This window comes from Cebus imitator, unplaced genomic scaffold (assembly GCF_001604975.1).
Source record: "Cebus imitator isolate Cc_AM_T3 unplaced genomic scaffold, Cebus_imitator-1.0 Scaffold79, whole genome shotgun sequence".
NCBI classification, from domain to species: domain Eukaryota; kingdom Metazoa; phylum Chordata; class Mammalia; order Primates; family Cebidae; genus Cebus; species Cebus imitator.
The window spans coordinates 338,368-363,138 of NW_016107394.1; the positions used below are offsets into that span (position 1 = coordinate 338,368).

Sequence of the window (24,771 nt, forward strand, 5' to 3'; positions counted from 1 at the left end):
TCTGTTTACGCTGCCAATTATCCCTAATTTATGGCCTGCTGGTCAGAAACTAAGTGAAGGTAGGACCTGAAAGAGGCACATGTTGCCTTTATGGGCTGAGACCTCCGGATTATTTGCCAGAACTGGGGAAGAGAGGAGATTCAAACTCTTAGTAAGGAGGAATAGGCAACTTCTGCATAACCAGAAGTTTCAGAAGATGTCTGAGGAAGTAAGAATTCTTAAATCTATCTGTCAGGGTTTCCCTGTTCCATGAATCAGTGATAGGATTGATTGGATATTAAACTCTGCATATTACTGATGCCCTAGGTTTTCACTGCTGGGACTTTGATACTGGCCTAACTTGTATTGGCTGGATGTTTAATTATGCCTGAAGTTCAGTTTCTGAAAATTCTGTTCTGACATGGATTAGTAACTTTCTGTGCCGTTGGCTTGAAGAGATAATAGCTTATTGTTATTTTTTAACTAGAAAGGCTCTGGCTTTCATATCTTGCATATGTCTACCTACCTCTTACTGATCTCCAGTTGTCAATTTTCTTTCCAAAGAGCATCATTGACACTGATATAGGATGCCATAGAACCTCAATTCTGACCAACGCACCCAAGTTTCAGCAAAGAAATTCTGGTAGGTGAGACTCTAACAATTGTGATCCTTTTGATCTTTCTCAAACTGCACCACCTAGATGTTGATGGTCTGACAGAGAAATGAAATTACACTGAGCCGAAGTGTCAGCTCAATGATGATACATGAGATGATGTGACCACATCTTCCAGGACACAGTATACAACCAAATCAATACTCATCGTGCTACTTTTTTTAATATGAAAAAAACATAGATCTAGTAATGGAAATAGTATTGTCATTACTAACCATCACTTCCATTTACCCACTCCAAGAACCAGTGTTTTTATTCCCACTATTCTGGACACCGTTGGTTTACAGATCCTGGTTCCAGAGATAAAAGTATTATACCAAAGACATGTAATTTTATTACTATTAAAGATGGTGCCATGTCATTCTGAGATGCCAGTAAGTAAAGAAAATAATTACTTTAATAATCAGAATTACTCAGAAGTGCCGGCACTCAATGTAGCCAAATAAGGATGTGCTTACCATTAGGTGATCCCTTGGCATCCCTTGACCCTTCTTGCCCTACTTTTATGGTAAATGGATGTATTTGTTCAACTTTGCACTATTATAAAGAGGTGCCAGAGACTGAGTAATTTATAAAGGAAAGAAGTTTAATTGACTCACAGCTCTGCATGACTGGTTAGGAGTTGGGAAACTTACAATCATGGTGGAAGGCAAAAGAGAAGCAAAGAATCATCTTATGTGATGTCAGGCAAGAGTAAGTGAAGAAAGTGAAGGGGAATAAAACCATGAGATCTCATGAGAAATCACTCGCTATCATAAAAACAGCATGGGGGAAACCCACTTCTCAGCAGGTCTTTCCCTGGACACCTGGACACCTCAATTCAAGATGAGATTTGGGTGGGGACACAAAGCCTACCATATCAATGGACAAATGCAAAAGCCACAGTTTGAGAAGTTTATAGTGGGCAAGGATGAAGTTCTAGCAAAGAGTACAGGAATCTAAGCTGGATAGCAGAGGAGAGGAATAGTATATTGCAGTTGGAGCCTCAGGACAGCTGCAGTGTAGACTTTGAATCATCACACTAACAGTTCACCTGTCACTTCTGAATGGACAAAAAAGGCCTATATGAATTCTGATAAATCTGCTTTCAGAATTTATTACTGAAGTTTTTAGGTGAAAGTGTGCAATGGTTGAACTGCAGCTGGTGCTTGGTGTATCACCTGGATCTTCCTATTCTGCCAGGCCAGAAGCACTCATTCCTCTAGTGAGAGTGTTATAGCTGACAGGTATCATTTGAGTCCTTCTTGAGGATTTCTTTCTTCTGAATGGAGCCACTTTAGCCAAAGTCATAGCCCCCCCCATGGAAAGAGCACACCCAATGGCTAGTCAATAGGTGGTTAAAAAAGGCCCAGCCCTTTCCTCCAATTCAGGACAATTCTGAAGTGGGATGGGATCATTTTAGTCCTAGAGATCTCTGCAAAATTAAATGTAGCTTTTCTAACAATTGAATGGAATTTAATTTCCCTTTCCACTAGTTCCACTTCCATTTTTCCCTCATAGCTGTTTAACATAGAAACACTTTCAATAAACTTCTGCACACAAATGTTTAGCTCAATGTTTATTTCAAAAGGAATTCAACCTGCAACATCATCAAAGACAAATATGAGTAACACAAAAGCAAGAAATCTTTATATCACAGTAAAAATATATGTATTAAAAAAATGAACAAAGAATATACATAGACTGGCCTCTAAAAATAAATTCAGATGCTCTTAAGCATGAGAAGAATAATAACTTTCACTTTATAAGATAAACATTACATTTATAAACTAGTAGCAAAAGTGAATCTAAATACTCAATTATAGTGGCAGAAACATAATGACCTAGGAAAGTAAATAGTGAACACTTCTCAAGGAGAAGCTATAACTGCAGGCGAAAGAGAAATAAATTCTGTTGAATAAAGCTGGACAGGTCTCATAGGATATTAACCCTCAATGGCTAATTTATATGCAGAATAGCAATTCAGCAGATTATTTTTGAGTCCACTGTTATTTAAAACTCACCTGTGGGGGACAAAAAGAAACCTGTGGGTTTTTTAATCCCTCGGGGTCTTGCTTCCTGAGTTGTCATCCTCAGAGGACTTTGTTCCACTAAAAAGGCACCAGGGTAGATGGACTAGGGTCAGACCTGCAAGGTCAATACATATGCCTAGCAGCTTGGATTGGAGTGGCTTTATCCTGGGTTCAACTCCTTTTTACCTCGAAGTATAGACCAAGTATGATCTTTGTAAGTACCTGAAAACCCTGATGTTCCAATTGTAAGTCTCGTTAATCAAGAGCATTAAGATGGGTATTTTATCCTTAATAAGCTGTTACGATTTTACCATTTAATGCTTGCTTCCATTTCAACATATACTCGAGGTTTGAAACAATCTTCATAACACCATCCTGACAACATTAAACATCATTATACTATTAATATAAAGAACATGATAACCTCATTTAAGAACTTCCATATAAATATTGAACGTTTTTTTATTTTTTAATTTTTTAAATATTTTTTATTGCTCTTTAGGCTTTGGGGTACATGTGGAGAACATGCAGGATTGTTGCATAGGTACATACATGGCAATGTGGTTTGCTGCCTTTCTCCCTATCACCTATATATCTGGCATTTCTCCCCACATTAACCCTCCCCAACTCCCCACCCCCTACTGTCCCTCCCCTGGTTCCCCCCCACAGACCCCAGTGTGTGATGCTCCCTTCCCTGTGTCCATATGTTCTCATTGTTCAACACCCACCTAAGAGTGAGAATATGTGGTGTTTGATTTTCTGTTCTTGTGTCAGTTTGCTGAGAATGATGGTTTCCAGGTTTTATTTTAACTTCATTTTTTAAAGGCATTCCATGTCTGTTACTTCAACTTTTTTGCATTTTTATAAACTAGACAACTGTGTGGTGTTCTATTTTCCTTTAGAGTCTCTAAAAGTAACATATTTTAAGGCAAAATAATTTTCTTCCAGAAATGAATGGCATTTTCTAAAGAAAGAAATTTTTATACCCTAATTTTCCTGACTGATTACGAAATACTTTTTTATACTATTAACAGGGCTGGCGGCCAGGTGCAGTGGCTTACGCCTGTAATCCCAGCATTTCGGGAGGCCGAGGCAGGTGGATCACCTGAGGTCAGAAGTTTGAGACCACCCTGACCAACATGGTGAAACACTATCTCTACAAAAAAAAAAAAAAAAAATTAGCTGGGCGTTGTGGCGGGTGCTGTAATCCCAGCTGCTTGTGAGGCTGAGACAGGAGAATCTCTTGAACTCAGGAGGCAGAGGTTGCAGTGAGCCAAGATTGCACCACTGCACTACAGCCTGGATGACAAGAGCAAAACTCCGTCTCAAAAAAATAAAAAAATAATAAAAAGAGGGCTGGTATGAGTTTAAAGTTATTAGCTGGGTTGAATATGAAGGGATTTAAAACTCAGATTTTAAAATGTGTACATTGATTAAATGATTCAGAGATATTAAAGCAGTTACTATATGCCAAAAACAATACCAACATCTTGGCAACCTAAAGTTTTGGGAGAATGGTTGCTAGAGAACATTTTGGGGGGAAATCAAAAGAGGAATGGTATCTTCATATATCCACAGGAGGAACTGCATGAAAGGGAGATGATGTCAGTGACAGAGAAAGCTGAGAGAGTGAGGCCTGAACTGGCTATGTTTCGTACACAAGCCAGGCACAAGGGTCCCAAGCAGCAAAAGTGCCAATTCTTCTCAAACAATTCACTTAGCTTAACAATTTTAACAATAAATACACTTTGAACCTCTGTCCTGGAGGGAAAGAACCTCCAATAACTCTATTCAGTCATATGGATCAAATAAGCAAATAACAATCTCGCAAGCCCTGTTAGAACACATCTTCAGTTTTCCATTAAAGACTCAATCTCATTTCTTTCAGATTAACAACAGAAGCAACACTTGGGAGTTAGGGGACCCTAGGCTTAACAGATACAGCCCTCAGTTGGTAGTTGGGCCACTTGACACAACTGGATTAGTGTTTAAGGCAGACAGCCATCATACTGGTATTAGTCACAGTAATAAAAATTTATTCATTGCCCTCTTCTGATTTTGTGTAAGGATCTTCAAAACTCTAGGCAAATATTATTTTAACACTTGCCTGATTTTCTTTATTGTGTTTTGTTTGTTTGTTGCATATAATTTATTATTTAATCCAGAATTTCCTGGCATTTTAAAAAAAATGTTATTTTATTTTAAGTTCTAGGGTACATGTGCAGGACGTGCAGGGTTGTTTCATAAGTGTGCCAGGATGCTTTGCTGCACCTATCAACCCATCACCTAGGTATTAAGCCCAGCATGCATTAGCTACTTGTCCTAATACTCTCCCTCCTCCACCTCAACCCCTGACAAGGCCCAGTGTGTATTTTTCTTCTCCCCGTGTCCATACATTCTCTTTGTTCAGCTCCCACTTATAAGTGAGAACAGTGGTGTTTGGTTTTCTGTTCCTGTATCTGTTTGCTGAAGATAACGGCTTCCAGCTCCATCCATGTCCCTGCAAAGGACATGATCTTATTCCTTTTATGGTTGTATAATATTTCACGATGTATATGTGCCACATACAAATCCTTCCTAGAATTTCTTTACAAAGGTGTATAACGAGTTAAGAAGACAATGCAGAAGCATTCAGAAATCTTTGGTAGCGAGGAAAGAAACAAAGAGAGAAAGAAGAGCATTGAATGATAGACTTTGACAACAAAAATTTATGTTGTTTCTCTATGTGATCAGTAATCAGTAAGAACAATAGAAAATAATACAGGATGAATGATTCTGTAAACAAAAGCAATAAAATCATAATGATCTAAAAATAAATTTGGTAAAATCCTCTATAAAAATAACAACATATTTTTGAGAATTATAAAAGAAGATTTAAGGAAAGGAAAAGAAAACCTATGTTTACATAGAAGACACTACATATATGTCTCTTTTTCTGAATTTTATGTAAATGCTTTGAACTTTTAAAGAAATTGTTATAAATTTTTAACAAAATTTTAAACAAATTCTTTTCAGCTAAATTTTTATGACAGAAATTTTAAACAAATTCATAAACAGGACATATATTGCAATATTTATATTAAAAAGCAGGAGTCTCAAGTCTTTGACTTAGATAATATTTGTATATATAATTATCTCAGTTGATCAGTAGCCCTTGTATAGGACTTGTATCTGTTCTAATCTGTATCTATTTTAAAATTAGATTTTGATATCAATTTGCATTATTTCTCTCCCAGTTTGTTTTTAGTTGATTCTACCTATTTATTTCTCCTTTTAGGTTTGTGTCTAAGAATTTTGTCTATATACCTGGTGTTATAAGACCTTAATGAGTTCAACAGGACTGAGCCAGGCATTTGAGCCAATCTACTTATTACTTCTACAGAACACCTCTTCTGAGCTTCTCATCTTTTCCCTCACACATTGGGATGTCCATTCGCAACACCTCTGAAATGGAAATCTCTGTTTTCTACTTGGTTGGGATCCCAGGCATGGAACATGCCAACATTTGGATCTCTATCCCCATATGTCTCATGTACACTGTTACCATCGTTGGGAATTGTACCATTCTATTTTTTATAAAAACAGAGCCTTCTTTGCATGAGCCCATGTACTATTTTCTCTCCATGTTGGCTCTCTCTGACCTAGGACTATCCCTCTCCTCTCTCCCTACCATGTTAAGGATTTTTCTGTTCAATGCTCGAGGAATTTCCCCTGATGTCTGTATTGCTCAAGAGTTTTTCATTCATGGATTCTCAGCTATGGAGTCATCTGTACTTCTTATAATGTCCTTTGATCGCTTTATTGCCACCTGCAACCCCCTGAGATATACTTCCATCCTTACCAGTGCCAGAGTCATTCAAATTGGGCTTGCTTTTTCTCTCAAAAATGTTTTGTTGATCCTCCCCTTTCCTTTCACTCTAAAACATCTAAAATACTGCAAGAAGAACCTACTGTCCCAATCCTATTGCCTCCATCAAGATGTGATGAAACTGGCCTGCTCTGACAACAAGGTCAACATCATCTATGGCTTATTTGTGGCTCTCACAGCCATCCTAGACTTGACATTTATTTTCACGTTCTACATGTTGATACTGAAAGCAGTGTTGAACATAGCATCACAAAAGGAAAGGCTCAAGGTCCTTGATACATGTGTTTCCCACGTCTGTGCTGTGCTCATCTTCTATGTGCCCATTATCTCCCTAGCTGTCATCTACCGGTTTGCCAAACACAGTTTCCCAGTCATTAGGATCCTCATAGCTGACGTTTTCCTGCTGGTGCCTCCATTGATGAACCCCTTTGTATACTGTGTGAAGAGCCCACAGATAAGAAATCTTGTTTTACAAAAACTGTGCCAGAAGAAAAGCTGAAGGAGATGAGTAACTGCGTGAATGCCCAATGTCAACGTCAAGAAAACAAGCAGAATAGATCAATAAGGAAACATGCTATGTTAACCACTTTACAATATAATTTCTCAATATGTTTATTAGGATTAAAGAATCAAACTTACAATTCTGTTGGTTCAGTGTTTAGGCTTGAGGCTCTGATGTAATTAAAATGTATTCCCGGGTTTCACTGTTATGCAGCTTGCTTTACCTCTCCTGTGAACACAATATATTCTTGTCATTTTCATAATGATTAAAAGAATATTCTATAGGTTAATTTGAATATTAATGGTATATACTTACATGACAACCGGACAGTGATCTGAGGTGATCAAAGACTACTTTTTTATTTAAAATACTTCTTTTCAACACATATTTTCGACATCTTTGAGTTATGTGCATGTACTTAGGAACTAAAACAAGATAGGCAATGACACTATTGCACATGAAACCATTCAAACAAGCTAATGTGCATACGTGAAAAGTTTACAAAAATAAAATAAATATTGTCTTTATTTACTTGTTTATTTAATTTAATATTTTCTTCCTGAGCATTCAAATGTCGTCTTCTAAGGTGACAGATTCCTGTCTTTGACATTTCAATGGGAATTTTACCTAACAACAAAGACTCTCCTCTACCCAGATTCCTCTGAAATCTCTTCTCAACTTGTCCTTGGCCTTCATATTCATCTTCATATTGTTCAGTTTTAGCAAGAGTCATGCTAGATCAGTTTAACCAAAGCCCCTCCCCCTACATATCTGATTACTCGAGATGTCCAATTGAGTTCCTTATATTCTACTATTCCCACTTGATGTCTGATAATCCTGACTTTCTATTAGAAAGAATCCTGTTAGGTCAATTATATACTTTGGACATATGTCCCCTCCAAATCTCATGTTAAAATTTAACCCCCAATGTTGTAGATTTGGCCTAGTGTGGAGGTGTTTGGGTCATGTGGGTGAATCCCTCATGAACGGCATGATGGCGTTCTTGCAGAACTGAGTTATTTCTCACTCTTTGTTCCTATGAGATTGGAGGAACTGTTAGAAAAGAGCCTGGCTACTTCTTCCTCTTTCCTTTTATCTTGTTTCCTTCCTCTTGCTGTGTGATGCCTTCTCCCTTTTCCCCTTCCACCGTGAGTGGAGGTTTACTGAGGATCTCATCAGAACTAGGTATTGGTGTCATGTTTCTTGTACAGCCTGCAGAACTGTGAGCCAAATAAACCTATTTTGCTACAAAATACCCAGACTGAGATATTCCTTTATAGCAACACGAAACAGACTATGTCAGTTGAGCTAAAATGTTCACTACTCTTGATATTTCCTCTTAATAATTTTCTATTCAATAACCTGTGCCCCTACCTTTACTGCTTGGCCATAAATTCTTACCTTTCACTGTTGATTTAGAGTTGAGCCCAATCTCTCTCCCCTACAAAAAACCCCTGTAAATATCATTATACTCTCCCTTAATAAAGATTTTCTTACTGTTCTTTAAGCATCATAAGTAATTTTTTCTTTAATGTTTGAGGTACCGTGACTCAAAATCACTTTAATCATTGGACCCCCAGACTTCTCACTCAGGACCCTATGTACATGCTAGCCCATGAAGAACAGTAAGGACAGAATTGATTCTTAAGGGTTTGTGTGTACTCAGGAAGCTGTGCTACAATTCTAGGTAAGCAGAAACTGAGTAAGAGGCCCAGGCTCAGTCTTTCAGGTAACTACTAGGCTAGAAGTCTTTCTTCCTGGTTCTGTCTTGAGTGGGGATTATTCCTTAACTTTTGGGCTATATGTTCTTCCTGGCTCCTTATTTTAATTAATATTTATTTCCTGATTTGTGGACTCAAATTTTTTTCATGACTGTTTGTGAGAATATTTTATGATTTCCATTTGATTCTTCTTTTCCTAATGGGAATTTCTCAGTCAATTGAAATTCCCCTCTTTAACATTTGCTGACTATATGCTCAAGCAAGTCTATTCATTCACTTCCTGTCATCATAATGTGGCTGAAGACGATTTGGAACTTTAATGGCCTCTTTGGGAAACTAAAGATCTCCCCAAACTGGATATGCATCATCAAGATGGCTGAGCAGTGATGATGAGCTTTTTATCTCATACGTTTCTTGGCCATAAATGTCTTCTTTTGAGAAGTGTCTGTTCATATACTTCACCTACTTTTTGACGGGGTTGTTTGCTTTTCCTTGTACACTTGTTTAAGTTCTTTGTAGATTCTGGATATTAGCCTTTTGTCAGATGGATAGATTGCAAAATAGTTCTCCCATTCTGTAGTTTGCCCAAAAGTATACAATTTAATGTGTTCTGGTATATGCACATAGTGATATACAACTATCACTGCTTCCTAATATTATAAAAGTTTCATTAACCTTAAAAGAAACTCCACATACAGCAGTAGTCATTCTTCATTCACCCATTTCCTCCCTCTCTAAAATACATTAATCTATTTTCTGTCTCTATAGATTTGCCTATAAATGGAATAATGCAATATGTCATCTTTTGTGACTAATTTCTTTCACTAAACATAATGTGTTCAAGGTTCATTCATGTTGTAACATACATTAGTACTTCACTCATCTTTATTACAAAATTATAGTACATTCTATATGCACACAACAACGTATGCATTTTTTTACTCAATGATTAGTCGGGCGATGTACAAGTTTTTTTGTGGACATACGTTTTCTGAGCTCCTGGGAATATACATAGAGGCGGAATTCCTGTGTCATATGATAAGTATACGTTTGAAATTTTGTGAAACTGGCAAAATATTTTCCAAAGATGGTAAACCAATTTACAATCCTACCAGAAATATAGGAGAGTTCAAATTTCTTTAAATCCTTGCCAACCATTGTTATTGTTATTATTTGTGCGTTTTTTTTTTTTTTTTTTNAAAAAAAAAAAAAAAAAAAAATAAGAATAAAGGAAGAAGAGAACCTTTTGTAGAACCACATGAACCACTAGCTTCAGACATGTTTATGCAGTGGTTAGTTGGGCAATCTCTTACTGACAATGAAAGCTATGTAACTTGAGTCAAAGAGAAATAATTTAATTAATTGAAGGACTCATACCTCTCTATTGGTGTTGGATCCCATAATCAAATTATCATAATTAAAGTAGGTCAAAAACCATAATTTTACATAACAGTCTTATGTGAAATAAAAGTAGCTAATGTTGATGAACTCATTAATGAAAATCAGACTAATTGTGAGTCACTGGGAATAAATGGTCAGAATTTATTTCCTGTAATAATGAGTGGAACATATGTGTTGGGTTTATTCTTTGAATGCCTCCTTTTCCCTTTTTATCTGTTTTTCTGACTGGACATCCATCACATTATTAGTACAGCAGTGATGTTGAATATTACCTCACTATGCAATATTAAAAAGGCCTAGTGATTTGAAAATTAAGCATCCTATGGAAATTTTTAGTAGCTCTCAGAATAGCATGAGTGTGATTTAAAACTCCTTTAGTCAAAAGCTCTGAAATCAGGATCCATTTACAGCTTAATTATTTATATTTTGTCTACATGTCCACATTAAGCATATTTTGTTTTAGCACCCAAATAATTAGACAGAAAATACTAATTTGGCCATGCATATCATTTCAATTTATATGCAGTGTAGATGCCAAATGATGATTTGCAAGTTATTTTCATGTTTTAACCTCTTTGAATAGCCCTACTAATGACTGTGGATGTATAATATCAGGCATGCTCGACAATGGGAGGTCTGGGTGCCAAGTAAGAAATCTATTTTCAAAACATATGCCAATGCATTGTGTGCCACATATATTCATAATTGCCAAGCAGCCTTTCTAAATGACTGGTAATCCCTTTGCAGATTATGTTTCTAATTTATAAGAATTTTGCTTAATAGCTATGGATCTCCCTCAAACTTTCATTTGTCAAGCATTAAATTAATTTAGAGATTATTTTGTGTTGTTCTGAGAACATCCCCTTATTATGCACCATATCCTGAGAATCAATGTGCTCATTTTCTAATCCCTGTTAATCTTTCACTTGGTAATGTAGAAGTAAGGCAGCAGTTGATGCTGGCAAAAGCAGTATAAAATGGTTCATTTTTATATATCCTGTGTCTCTTCTCAGCTTGTTAGTCATGGACTAAATAACATTATTTTCAAGTATTGCATATAAAAGAGGGTTTAAATCTTCTGTCAGTATATTTAGTTAACATTTTCCAAGGGTTTACACGAATACCTTAAATGATAGGAAGGCACAGATTGCAACAGGAATAGGTTGGTATACTTTGAACTCCTTTGACCCCAAATTAACATTAAAAGAAAAAGTTTTTACTAAGTCTGGATATGTAATTTGGGGGTAAGGATGACTAGATTGATTGTCTAATTTAAAATGTTCCTAAAGGAAATGTACATGTTTTGGAAATTAAAACATTAACATAAAAACCACATAAAATTTGCTATCTTGCACATGGTTAAGGGACAGCAAAGGCCTCTTTGCTAAGTGTTGGTATAAAAGATTCTGTATACATGAAATTTATATCAATTTTCATTGACATTGTTCCCAATGACTTGGGAGTATTATTTCCAACTACTTAATTTTTATAAAGTTCCATTTATATATTATGTTTTATGATTATTCCTCCTGTCTAACTAAAACTTAGTACCCTTTAACCGACATCTCCCTATCTGCTCATCCCCTACTCTCTAGTAACTATCATTCTACTCTCTACTTCTATGAGTTTGATTTTTTTTTTTTTTTTAAACTAATGATTCAACTCTCTTGCTTGTTATAGTTCTGTTGTGATTTTCCATTTCTTCTTGAGTGAGTTTAGTAATTTATGTGTTTCTAGAAATTTGTTTATTTTATCTAGATTATCCAATCTGTTGGTATACAATTATTCATAGTATTCTTTTATAATTTTTTATATCTGTAAAGTCAGTTGTGTCTTTTTACATTTCTGATTTTTGTAACTTAAGACTTCTTCAGTTTTTGGTTAACTGAGCTAAAGTTTGTTAATTTTGTTGGAATTTTCCAGAGATTAACTTTTGATTTTTTTTTATTTTACATGTAATGTTTTCTGTACTTCACTTCATTCGTTTCTGCTACCATTTTTATTATTTTCTTTACTATGGTAATTTTGGATTTTAATTGATCTTTTTCTAGTTTATGACATACATTTGGGTTATTCATTTCAGATCTTTTTTCTCTCTAACTTAGATATTGTAAGTATAGATTTCTCTGAATAGTAGCTTTACTGCATCTCATATATTTTGATAGGGGTTTTATATTCATTTTCATTTGTCTTGAAGTATTTCCTAATTTCCCTTATGCCATGCGATGATTGTGCCCTCTCCCCCTCAAAAAGAAAATATAGAATCACTAATATTGAGAACAGAATGTAAACTGTATATGGAGAGAAGGTCTTCAAAGAGGTAATTAAGTTAAAATTAGACCCTTAGAGTAGGTCTTAATCCAACCTTACTGGTATCCTTGTAAAAGGAGATTGAGATGCATAAAGAGATACCAATGACACAGCCACAAAGAGAAAACACCACGTGAGGACACAGTAAGAAAGCGACTACTTGCAAGCCAACAAGAGAGGTCTCAGAAGAAGCCAAACCTAATGACACCTTGATGTTGGACTTATAGCTCCCAGAACTGTGAACAAATAAATTTCTGTTGTTGATGCCATCCAGGCTGTGGTATTCATTTTTTTTTTTTTTGGTACCCTTTCTATGTGCATGAAGTGGTATTTCATTTTGGTTTTGACTTGCATTTTCTTAATAACTAAAAATGTTGAAGACTTTTTATATTCATGGTAGAGTTGCAAGAATTATTTATTAATTATTGATACAAGTCCAGATATATGATTTGCAAATACTTTTATTCTGTGAGTTGTCTTCTCTATTTCTTTTATTTTAAAATTAATTATATTGGTTTGTTTGTTTGTTTTTTCCAAATTTTATTTTAGGTTCAGGGGATACAAGTGCAGGTTTATTACATGGGTGAATTGTATGTCACTGGGGTATGGTATACAGGTTGATTTCTCACTCAATTAATAAACGTAGTTCCCAATAGGTAGGGTTTTTTTTTCACATTTTGATGATGTCTTTCAAATCACAAAAGTTTTTAATTTTCACAGAGTCTAATTTATGTATTTTTTGTTTGTACTTTTAGTGTCAAGTGCAAAAATTTATTGTGTAATCCAAGGCCACAAATATTTACCTCCTATGTTTTCTTCTTGGGGCTTTATTGTTTTAGCTCTTATATTTACGTCTATAATATATTTTGCAATGATTTTTTGTAAGGTGTGAGGCAGGCAACTTTATTCTTTTTGATGTAGATTCAACTGTCCCAGTCAAAATTTTTTTAAAGAATATGGTTTGTTAAAGTTAACACTTTTTGATAACTATCTATGCATTGCAGTAAATGGGTGTCCTTATTTGATCCTATATTTAACTATACAATTTCCAAGCTTAGAATGTTACTGTCCTAACAAAACATGCTGTATGAAGTAAGACTAAAATTTTCGCTGTTTCCTTCCTGTATACTGAGTCCGGGAAAAGCATTTGTAATATTTATATCTGTCTATTGACACTTACTTGTAAAGATGAATACATTTTCATGGGTTTATTGCACTCTTTATTATATGGGTCTTGATATTACCTGTTTAAATTTTATAAAATATTTTGTTTTAGCCTAAGAATTATTATAGGGGAATAGCTACACTCCCAAGATTTATACCAACCAGATAATTAATGCATACTTAGATTTATTTATGCCCTTGCAGGAAGCCCACTCTGAGACCCACATACAGATTCCCCCATATTCCTGCAATAACCACCTTCAATATCTCTGAAGTGGAAATCTCTACCTTCCTTCTGATTGGGATCCCAGGGACAGAACATCCCCACATTTGGGTCTCCACCCCTGTTTGCCTTATGTACCTCGTTACCATGCTGGAGAACTGCACCATCCTTTTTCACTTAAAACCAGAGACCTCCCTGCATGAGCCTATTATCTCCTCTCCATGCTGGCATTTTCTGACCTGGGACTGTCTATCCCCTCTTTTCCAACTATGTTGAGAATCTTCATGTTCAATACGATAGGAATTTTCTGATACCTGCTTTGCTCAGGAGTTTTTCATTCATGTATTATCAGCTATGGAGTCATCAGTATTTTATCATGTCTGTTTATTTGCTTTCCCCTTTATTCTAAAGAGGCTGAAATTCTGTAAGAAAAGCCTTTTATCTCCCTCTTACGGCCTTCACCAGGATGTCATGAAGCTGACCTGTTCTAAAAACAGGTCAATACCATCTATGGCTTTTTTTATTCGCGTGTGTGGCTTTTTTTTTAATCTGTATTTTACTTGGTATGCATTTCTGTGCCTTACATGTTTGTCCTGAAAATTGTTACGAGCATTAATTCTCACGAGGGTCATCTAAAGGTCCTCAACACTTGCATCTGTCACATCTGTGCTGTGCTTATCTTCTCTGTGCCTCTCATCATCTTGGTTGCCTTTCATTGCTTTGCAAAAAATGTTTCTCCAGTTATTAGGCTCATAATAGTTGATATGTTCCTTTTGTTTTCCCATTCAATGAATCCCATTGTATACTCTGTGAAGAGTCAGATTAGAAATTTGATTCTGGCAAAATTATGGGATAAAGATTTATGGAAACTCAGCTCATTTTGCAATTTCATAAGAAAAAAGGAGGGATCCAAGAATAGCAAAGAATAGAAACTGAATACAAAGAGTCGCTACCCATACTCAGTAGGTTCATCAAATTTTAAGCCATTTATTTAAATAAGCAGCAAGAGCAATCTAGATTGGATTTCTTGCAAATTAGGCATGGAATGATATGCTTATAAATAAGATTTCCACTTTTTAAATTTTTTTTATCATTGTATGCCACTAGTTATACAAATATAATAGTCTTGCCCACAGAATATAGCCCTTCTTAGGATTGAATACATTTTCAAAATACTATTCCTTAAAAAATAATATGCTTATTTAGGAAAAAAGAATCATGGCTCTAATTAACTCAGGTATGATAAGCAGTGACTTAAGTGTGCTGAAAGATTAAGCACATATACTCACCCACACACACAGTCAGCATCTCCTAATGTTCTATTGTGTGTTTATGTGTCAATCATAAGCAATTCAAATAAACTATTAAAAATGCCCCTTTCCTAAATTGCTTCAAAACATGTTTGAAGCCCTAAGGCTCATATGCATAACACAATTAAAATCAAACAAAAAATATTAGATAAGCAAATATTTTATTCATTTATATTTTTCATTATCGCAAATAGATTCCATAAATTACCTTCTTTAGATGCATACTGCTCCTCATATAAGTCTGCACAAAATCCTCTATTTGCCACTGTTACAGCCTTAAACAACAGTATTCTTTATTGTATGTATTGTAAATCAATATGCGAGTGATTTAAAACACAGCTTTCAACTTCTATCTTTGTCAGTGCTCATAAAGTGCCTGCAACATATTTATTGCATGTTTGTTAAAAGCTTCGTGATGGTAGCCAGTTTTTAATATGTAAACAAAATGTTTGATATGGAAGTCAAATATTCAATTAGAGTATGTCTGGGAAACCCCATTAATGTAGACTTCAATTGTTCTACAAATTAATTACTTGGGACAGAACAAAATAAAAGCAAGCACAAATAGTATACAGGAATCAAAAAATAAATGAAGTAATGGTGTATTTATAGTCAGAATCTTGTCAGGTCTCTACTAAAAGTTATCTGAGTGAATGTTAGACCCCTATCCAGTAAACATTAATTTGTCTAATCAACACTAAATTTTTGAAAATCAAAAAGTCTATATTAATATAATAGACCCTGCATTGCAAACAACAGCAAACGCAGTATTATCTTAAAAAAGCAAAAACATTCTGAGGCAAAATATAATAATGACTGACACACATGAAGTAAAAGTTGTAGGAACCTTGGGAGCTACAGCACACTTAAGTACTGGAAAGAAGTTGTTATTACCACTAACTTCCATGCTTCATCTATTATGTTTCCATAAGTATTTTGAATAAAGCTGAGACATGTAGTGTGTAAATGGTGGATGGAGAAATAAGCAATAAAGCACTTCCTATCTCTCAACGAAGAGAGGAGAGAGAACTGTCACTCTCAGATCCACTTAAAATAAAAGTGACTAACAGCTTTCTTAATATTCTAAGCAAAAGTGATCACTATACCAAGGATAAGAACTTAATGTGACTGGACAATTGGTTCATATGCCGATCTCTGTGCCACAATCCTTATCTCTATGACTGTGATATATTAAAAAGAACATTCTCTTCCCAGAAAGGTTGAAGGGATGGTATCAGACAGGAATAAACAGCACAAATATAAATAAATAAAAATAAATACAAACAATCAATATTTACCTACTAGAACAGCCAGGAATGGCAGAATGACTTCAGTGAGAAATAATAATAACAAAAATATTATTTACAAAATGTGATTATCCATTTAATGAATGCCACTATATTCCCAATATATAAGAAATAAGTTTATATAACAGCCTGTAGAGATTTCATTGGTAGCGCTTTAAAAAGCATACATTGTTCTACTACACTGGTGATTAAGAATCAATGTACCTAGCAGTAATTGTGACTCACGGAGAAATCAATTCATCACAGACAGACAGGTACACAAAAATATGCCATCTAAAATAATAGCACTTATTCAGGAGCCATGAAAATGTTACATTTCAATTTTGGTAAGACATTAGAATCACCCAGGGAGCTTTCAAAAGTTGAGATATTCAGTTTAATGTCATAGTCATTTAAATCAGAATACATAAGTCAATTTTACCCATTCATATGCTGATGAATATTGGAGTCATTTGCAAATGTTGGCTATTAAGTTCCTATAGACATTCTTAGAATGTATTTGCTTGAAACAAGAGCTAATTTTTCTAGAAATGGTATTTTAAGTCATAGGGTGGATATTAATTTACATATAGAAGATAATGCCAAACTTTATTACCAAAGAACTTCCACTGATTTACACGCCTAATAGCAAAGTGTAAGCATTCTAGTTCTCCACATGTTCACCAAAATGTGGGATTGCTAATCTTTTTAATGTTAGTCACTATAATGTGTATGATATAGTATCTTATTGTGATATTAATCTGCATTTTCCCAAATGCAAATTGAACAATGCCAGTCAAGAGCATTGTCTATTTTTTGTTGAACTTTATTTACTTATTTGTAGTTCTCTACCTGTCATTTCTCAGATATATATAATGAGAATATTTTCTATATGAGAACATTGAAAATTTACTCTTAGAAATATTGAAATACAAAGTAGTCAGTTATTAGCTATATTCAGCATGCTGTTCTATTGTTCTAACAGTCAAATTTATTCTTCCTGTGTAATTTTTTACCTTTCAACTACCATCTCCCGACTCCCCCCATCCCTCATCCTCTGGTAATCTTCAAGAGTTCTGTGTTCTATTAGTTCAATTGTTTTTAGATTCCACATATAGGTGAGAACAATGTAGTGTTTGTCTTTCTGTTCCTGACTTATTTTACTTAACATAATATTCTCCAGTTCCATCCCTGTTGTAACACATGACAGCGTTTCTTCCTTTTTTAGGCTGAATAATATTCTATATGATGATATTATTTATTCCCAATGGTTGGTCTTATCATAGAAAGGCTTTCTATTAGCTAATTCTAATTATTGAATTCTTTTTTCCTGGATTGTGTCCATGGTTATCCCAAGATCATGAAAATATTACGATAATGTTTTCTGCAAGATTTTTTCTTTTACATGTAATATTTAGGCCTATTGTCCAACTCAAATTAATGTTTTGATAAAACTCAACATTTTTTTCTTTCTACTTGCATTTAAATTGCTCTATCATAAATACCGTCTATTGCTTATTGAATTGTGTCAGTGTCATAAATCCAGTTAACCTATATGTATGTATAAAAGTCTGAAATATGTTATATTCCATTAATCTCTCTCTTCTTGTGTCAGTACCAAACAACTTTACAAATGTAGCTTTAGAAGTAGACTAGAAATCTAATGCTGTAATACACCAATTTTTTTACTCATTTTACTTATAATGGGTCTTTTGCATTTCCATATAAATTTTTAAATTGTCTTGTCAATTTTAATAATAAAACATACTATAATTTGACTAGAATTGTGCTGCTACAATACATTATTTTGGGAAGAATTAACATCTTAAAAATATAGTTTTCCAATTGGTCATGTTTACTGGTTGGAAAACTCATAGATATGTCATGTTTACATATGTATGTTATTAATTTAGGTTTTCTTAAAGCTTTTGGCAATGTTTTAAGTTTTCAGCTTGCATTAGCATTTTTTTCTCATTTATTTTTATATATTTAATGTTTCTGAGCCTATTACAAATGGCATTTCAGGAAGTAATATCAGATTATGTTCCAGTGTGCTAAGTTTTCAGTTTTCTATATTGTTCTTATATCCAGCCAGCTTTTCTGAATTCACCTGATGTTTACAATTTTTATATAAACAATCATATCATTTGCAAGTAGGGGCGTATTTATCCTTTCAAATTTTTATTCTTTTCCTGTCTTTTTATGTGTCTGTACTACACTGCATTAAATATCTAGTATAATTTTGAATGTAAGCACTGATAGGAATATCCTAGACTTTTCCACACCTCATGGGGACAGTGTCCAACATTTTTTCATTAAAATAATGTTACCTGCAGTATTTCATTTTTCCCATTTATTTATTTTATTGCATTTTAGGTTTTGGGGTACATGTGAAGAACATGCAAAATTGTTGCATAGGTACACACGTGGCAGTGTGATTTGCTGCCTTCCTCCCCATCACCTACATCTGGCATTTCTCCCCTTGCCATCTCTCCCCAGCTCCCCACCTCCCACCGTCCCTCCCCTATTTCCCCCCAACTGACCCTAGTGTGTAGTGCTCCCCTCCCTGTGTCCATGTGTTCTCATTGTTCAACACCCACCTATGAGTGAGAACATGTGGTGTTTGATCTTCTGCTCTTCTGTCAGTTTGCTGAGAATGATGGTTTCCAGATTCATCCATGTCCCTACAAAGGACCCAAACTCATCGTTTTTGATGGCCGCATAATATTCCATGGTGTATATGTGCCACATTTTCCCTATCCACTCTATCGTCGATGGGCATTTGGGTTGGTTCCAGGTCTTTGCTATTGTAAACAGTGCTGCAATGAACATTCATGTACACATGTGTCTTTATAGTAGAACGATTGGTAATCCTTTGGATATATACCCAGTAATGGGATTGCTGGGTCAAATGGAATTTCTATTTCTAGGTCCTTGAGGAATTGCCACACTGTCTTCCACAATGGTTGAACTAATCTACACTCCCACTGACAGTGCAAAAGTGTTCCTATTTCTCCACATCCTCTCCAGCATCTGTTGTCTCCAGATTTTTTAATGATTGCCATTCTAACTGGCGTGAGATGGTATCTCAATGTTGTTTTGATTTGCATTTCTCTGATGACCAGTGATGATGAGCATTTTTTCATATGTTTGTTGGCCTCATGTATGTCTTCTTTTGTAAAGTGTCTGTTCATATCCTTTGCCCACTTTTGGATGGGCTTGTTAGTTTTTTTCTTGTAAATCTGTTTTAGTTCTTTGTAAATTCTGGATATCAGCGCATTTGTCAGATGAGTAAACTGCAAAAATTTTTTCCCATTCTGTTGGTTGCCAATTCACTCTAATGACTGTTTCTTTTGCTGTGCAGAAGCTGTGGAGTTTGATTAGGTCCCATTTGTCTATTTTGGCTTTTGTTGTCAATGCTTTTGGTGTTTTGGTCATGAAGTCCTTGCCTACACCTATGTCCTGAATGGTTTTGCCTAGATTTTCTTCTAGGGTTTTAGGGTGTTAGGTCTTATGTTTAAGTCTTTAATCCATCTGGAGTTAATTTTAGTGTAGGGTGTCAGGAAGGGGTCCAGTTTCTGCTTTCTGCGCATGGCTAGCCAGTTTTCCCAACACCATTTATTGAACAGGGAATGCTTTCCCCATTGCTTGTTTTTGTCTGGTTTGTCAAAGATCAGATGGTTGTAGATATTTTGTGTTGCCTCCAAGACCTCTGTTCTGTTCCATTGGTCAATAACTCTGTTTTGGCACCAGTACCATGCTGTTTTGATTACTGTAGTCTTGTAGTATAGTTTGAAGTCCGGTAGTGTGATGCCTCCCACTTTGTTCTTTTTGCTTAGAATTGTCTTGGCTATACGGACTCTCTTTTTGTTCCATATGAAGCTTAAGGTGGTTTTTTTCCAGTTCTGTGAAGAAGGTCATTGGTAGCTTGATGGGGATAGCATTGAATCTGTAAATTACTTTGGGCACTATGGCCATATTGATTCCTCCTAACCATGAACATGGAATGTTTCTCCATTTGTTTGTGTCTTCTCTTATTTCGTTGAGCAGTGGCTTGTAGTTCTCCTTGAAGAGGTCCTTTATGTTCCTTGTTAGTTGTATTCCTAGGTATTTTATTCTCTTTGTGGCAATTGTGAATGGAAGTTTGTTCTTGATTTGGCTCTCTTTAAGTCTGTTATTGGTGTATAGGAATGCATGTGATTTTACCTGCAGTATTTTTATACTTCTTTTTATCAAATCAAAGTAACACTCTTCTATTTCTGATTTTCTCAAATATATTATGAGAAAAATAATTTAATTTTATCTATGGAGTTAATTACATGGTTTTATTGCTTTTTTCTATCACTGTGGAGAAGCACATTTATGACTCCTGAAAACTGATCTCACGTTCCTGAGATAAACTGATTTGATCATGATTTATTATTCTCTTTATAGGTCATTGTATTCTGTCGCTGTTTATTAAATGTTTAGATCTATGTTCATAAGATATATTTATCATTAATTACCTTTTCTCATAATGAAATTTGCTGTTTTAATGTAATGGCTGATATTATTCGCAAAACAAATTAGGAAGTTTTCTATTCTCTGGGAAGGTATATATAATTCTGGCATCATTTCTTTATACATAATAAATAACATACAAATCTCTATTGACTTGAAGTTTTCTTTCAGAGCTCATTTCTAAGCTATGTACTAAATTTTGCTAAGAGATATAGCACTTTCATCTTTCCCTTTCTTCTTGTTTAAATTCTGGATTCTGGGAATTTTTAAATATTTAACCATTTTATATAATTATTTACTAAAAAAGTTATTTATTATAGTTATTATATCTACTTGTTATCTGTATGTCTGTAGATTTGTAGTTATATTCTCTGATTTTATTAAAATAAATTTAGTGTTTCCTCTCTTTATTCATTTAGTTTTGTTAAATTATTTATGGATTTTTCTTAAACTTGTTAAAGAATCAAATTTCTGCTTTGATGACATTATTTTATATTATATTTCTATTTAATTCATTTGTGATTTTATCAATTTATTTCTTTCATTTTTTCTTGGAGCTTAATTTTCCTTCTTTTGCTGTCTTATTGAAATAGAAGTTATATTTTTTATTTTCTAATAAATAACTTTAACCTATAATTTTCTCTATAGACACTGTATCTCATCTGTATGTTATGCGTCCAGTCACTATTATTTCACTATATGGGGCCAAGAGAAACCCCAACTGATTTGCAACATTTTATTTCTTACAAGAAAATACTTCAAATCTCTAGAATGAAGTATCAATAATTACGTATGTATCCCTCATTTTATTATTATAGTTATTATTTATACTTATATTCTCTTTATACACTTTCAAAATATATTTTGAAAGTGTGTATTATATATACAGAGAATATTAGTATACAAACACTTTCAAAATATATTTTGTAAATTGTGACAATCCATACTAGATTACAATGTAAAAATTGTTGTGAATAGTTTTTACAATTACCATAACCCATTCTTTTATTTCATAGCAAGCCTAGCAAAATAAGAAAGATAATAATAATAAAGGTTAAAAATGGTGCCAGTTTAAAAAACACAATCGTTTATTAATTCGACAAACAAGCTACTATATGCCATCCATCATGCTAGTAATGTGCTACCTATCTTACTGTAGCTTATTTTACATTGTCATGGAACAAATTGACTTGGTCCACAAAGTTGAACATTGAGCCAATGAACACATATCCTCGCCAAAGCAATTTCACACACACAAATAAAAAACAATCTGCTGTCTCTTTAGTTAGAAGCACATGGAGAAAGATCAGAGAAAAAGCAAGAGTGAAAAGAGAAATATAGACAACATAACCAAGTGGGGCTTATTTTCTTTTCTTTTCTTTTTTTTTTTTTTTTTTTGAGACGGAGTTTTGCTCTTGTTACCCAGGCTGGAGTGCAATGGCGTGATCTCGGCCCACCGCAACCTCCACCTCCTGGGTTCAGGCAATTCTCCTGCCTCAGCCTCCTGAGTAGCTGGGATTACAGGCACACGCCACCACGCCCAGCTAATTTTTTGTATTTTTAGTAGAGAGGGTTTCACCATGTTGACCAGGATGGCATCGATCTCTTGACCTCGTGATCCACCCGCCTCGGCCTCCCAAAGTGCTGGGATTACAGGCGTGAGCCACCGCGAGGCTTATTTTCAATGAAGATGCAAACAGTACGCAATTTGCAATTAAGAAGTAATTATCACACAATTTAAAAGAGTTTATGGCTAGGATGTTGGCTCATGCCTGTTATCCCAGTACTCTGGGAGGCTGATGTGAGCAATCACTTGAGGGCAGGAGTTTGAGACCAGCATGGCCAATATGGTGAAATGCCATCTCTACCAAAAATACAAAAATGAGCAGAGTGTGGTGGTGTGTGCCTGTAATCAAGCTACTCAGGAGGCTGAGGCAGGAGAATTGTTTGAACCTGAGAGGCAGAGGCTGCAGTGAAGCAATATGATGCCACTGCAATCTGACCTGGGCTACTGAGCAGAACTCCATCTCAAAAAATAAAATCAATGAATCAATAAATAAAAGAGTTTTATAGGAAAGATAAGGTCATGCTTTTTATATTTCCACTCTTTAGTCAACTAAATATTAATATCCTTCCACCAACTATTTACTCATTGGACTGAGTATACAGTTTTTTTCCTCCTCAAGAGCCTTTTCATTTCCTCTATACTAGCACGATTTTCACTAATGCAAAGATTTGCAATGGTAGAACTAAACGTTTCATCTTACCCTCTAGAATCAACTAGTAGTCTGTTTAGAATGCTAAAAATAATACACAATTCCAGCCACATGCAATTCATACATCCTTAAATATTGCTTGTGTTGACAGCCTGCTGTGTACATAATTATCAGGAACATAACAGACCTGAGTTCCTGTCTTACCTCCACTCTACAAGCCTTCTGTGATCTTACAACCCTTCTGTGACTACATGATGTCCTTGAGAACAATTTTCTTCATTAGTAAAATGAAGATAAAGATATAGGTTGATAATCTTACTCAAAAAATCCCAGGTTGCAAAATCATTATCTGGTAATGGAACTCACTAAGTAAAACAATTTAATTTTCTAAGAAATATTGGTCAATACTGTGTTTAAAATGTAAGAAAAAGAGCTCAGATTTTTGGCTTGCACATTCTTAAAGGCTTATTACTGTAATAGGTCCCTTAAAAGAGGTAGATTTGGGAAGGGAGAAAAACTTGTGTAAGTTGGGCAAGTTGGTTTTAAAGGATATTTAGTTAGTAATGTCTAAAAGAACTGATGAGACGGATCCAGGATCCCGAATAAAGTCTAGGATAAAACATTGTGTCCTAGAATGTTTGTCCTGCAAGACTTCCTTGAATGCAGAATCAACTCATAGCATCTCTGCTTAGACTTGGCCTTGTGCAGAGGAGTAATATACAAGTCAATTATCCATCAGAAATATAGTAGCTTTTTGCAGATAATTTACTGTTTCTCTAATGCCCAGCCATTAAAGACCTGTTGCCAAACAAATAGTCCCTTGTTACAGATGTTACCAGATATTTTAGTTTCCTTGGTATCAACTATCTCTGCAGATTTATTGTATCCACAAATGTTTATTCTAATTTTCAGAAAAGATCCAGCTTGGCTGCAATCTCCAGAGATCTCTGTGATCCCATAGGCAGTGGCTAGGTAAAAAGAAATAAGAGGAGTCTTTTGTGGCAAACAAATTCAACAGTACCTGGGGTTTGTATATCAGGATTCTTTAGATTTTATCAAAGGTGCCCACCCACATATCCACTCACTGGTAAGTACCCGATATTCTCATTTGTTTGGCTTTCACTTGAACTCCACTATTGGCAATTAATCACACAGAACTGAGGATCAGAACATAGATCAGAAAGCAATAATCAGTTGAGGAATCCAGTTAATTGACTAGGATTTACTAATATTTTACAGGAAAAATACAATCAGATGCATAACTAACTGCAAAATTTAAACCTGGATTCTTCCATAGAAAAAACATGTCCAGTAATAATTTCCCAATGTATTATATAGACAGTTTCTAGCCTAAAGCAATATTCTTCTTTATTCCTTATGATACACACATAAATGCTTTGTTCTGTCAAAAGAACGCTAAAAGCAGTCACAAATTTTACACTGCTTTTCTTTCTACTAAATTTTCAGATATTCTTATTTTGCTAACATATACTCTTGTTTCATTGCAGATCCCTATGAATGTATCATGTCCATTATCAACACATCATACGTTGAAATCACCACCTTCTTCTTGGTTGGGATGCCAGGGCTAGAATATGCACACAC

General features: G+C 34.8%; 1 protein-coding gene across 1 annotated transcript; it reads left to right on the forward strand.

The window, feature by feature from the left end:
- The first annotated feature begins 5,948 nt into the window (after window positions 1-5,948).
- Window positions 5,949-8,283, forward strand: LOC108307447 (olfactory receptor 51A4-like). Its single transcript, XM_017532811.1, has one exon. The coding sequence runs from the start codon at window positions 6,091-6,093 to the stop codon at window positions 7,030-7,032; it is 942 nt and encodes a 313-aa protein (XP_017388300.1). The 5' UTR covers window positions 5,949-6,090; the 3' UTR covers window positions 7,033-8,283.
- The last annotated feature ends 16,488 nt before the right edge of the window (window positions 8,284-24,771 follow it).

What these genes read in the sequence shown, in the direction of transcription:
- LOC108307447 (XM_017532811.1), top strand. Translation starts at nt 6,091, where the DNA reads ATGTCCATTCGCAACACCTCTGAAATGGAAATCTCTGTTTTCTACTTG.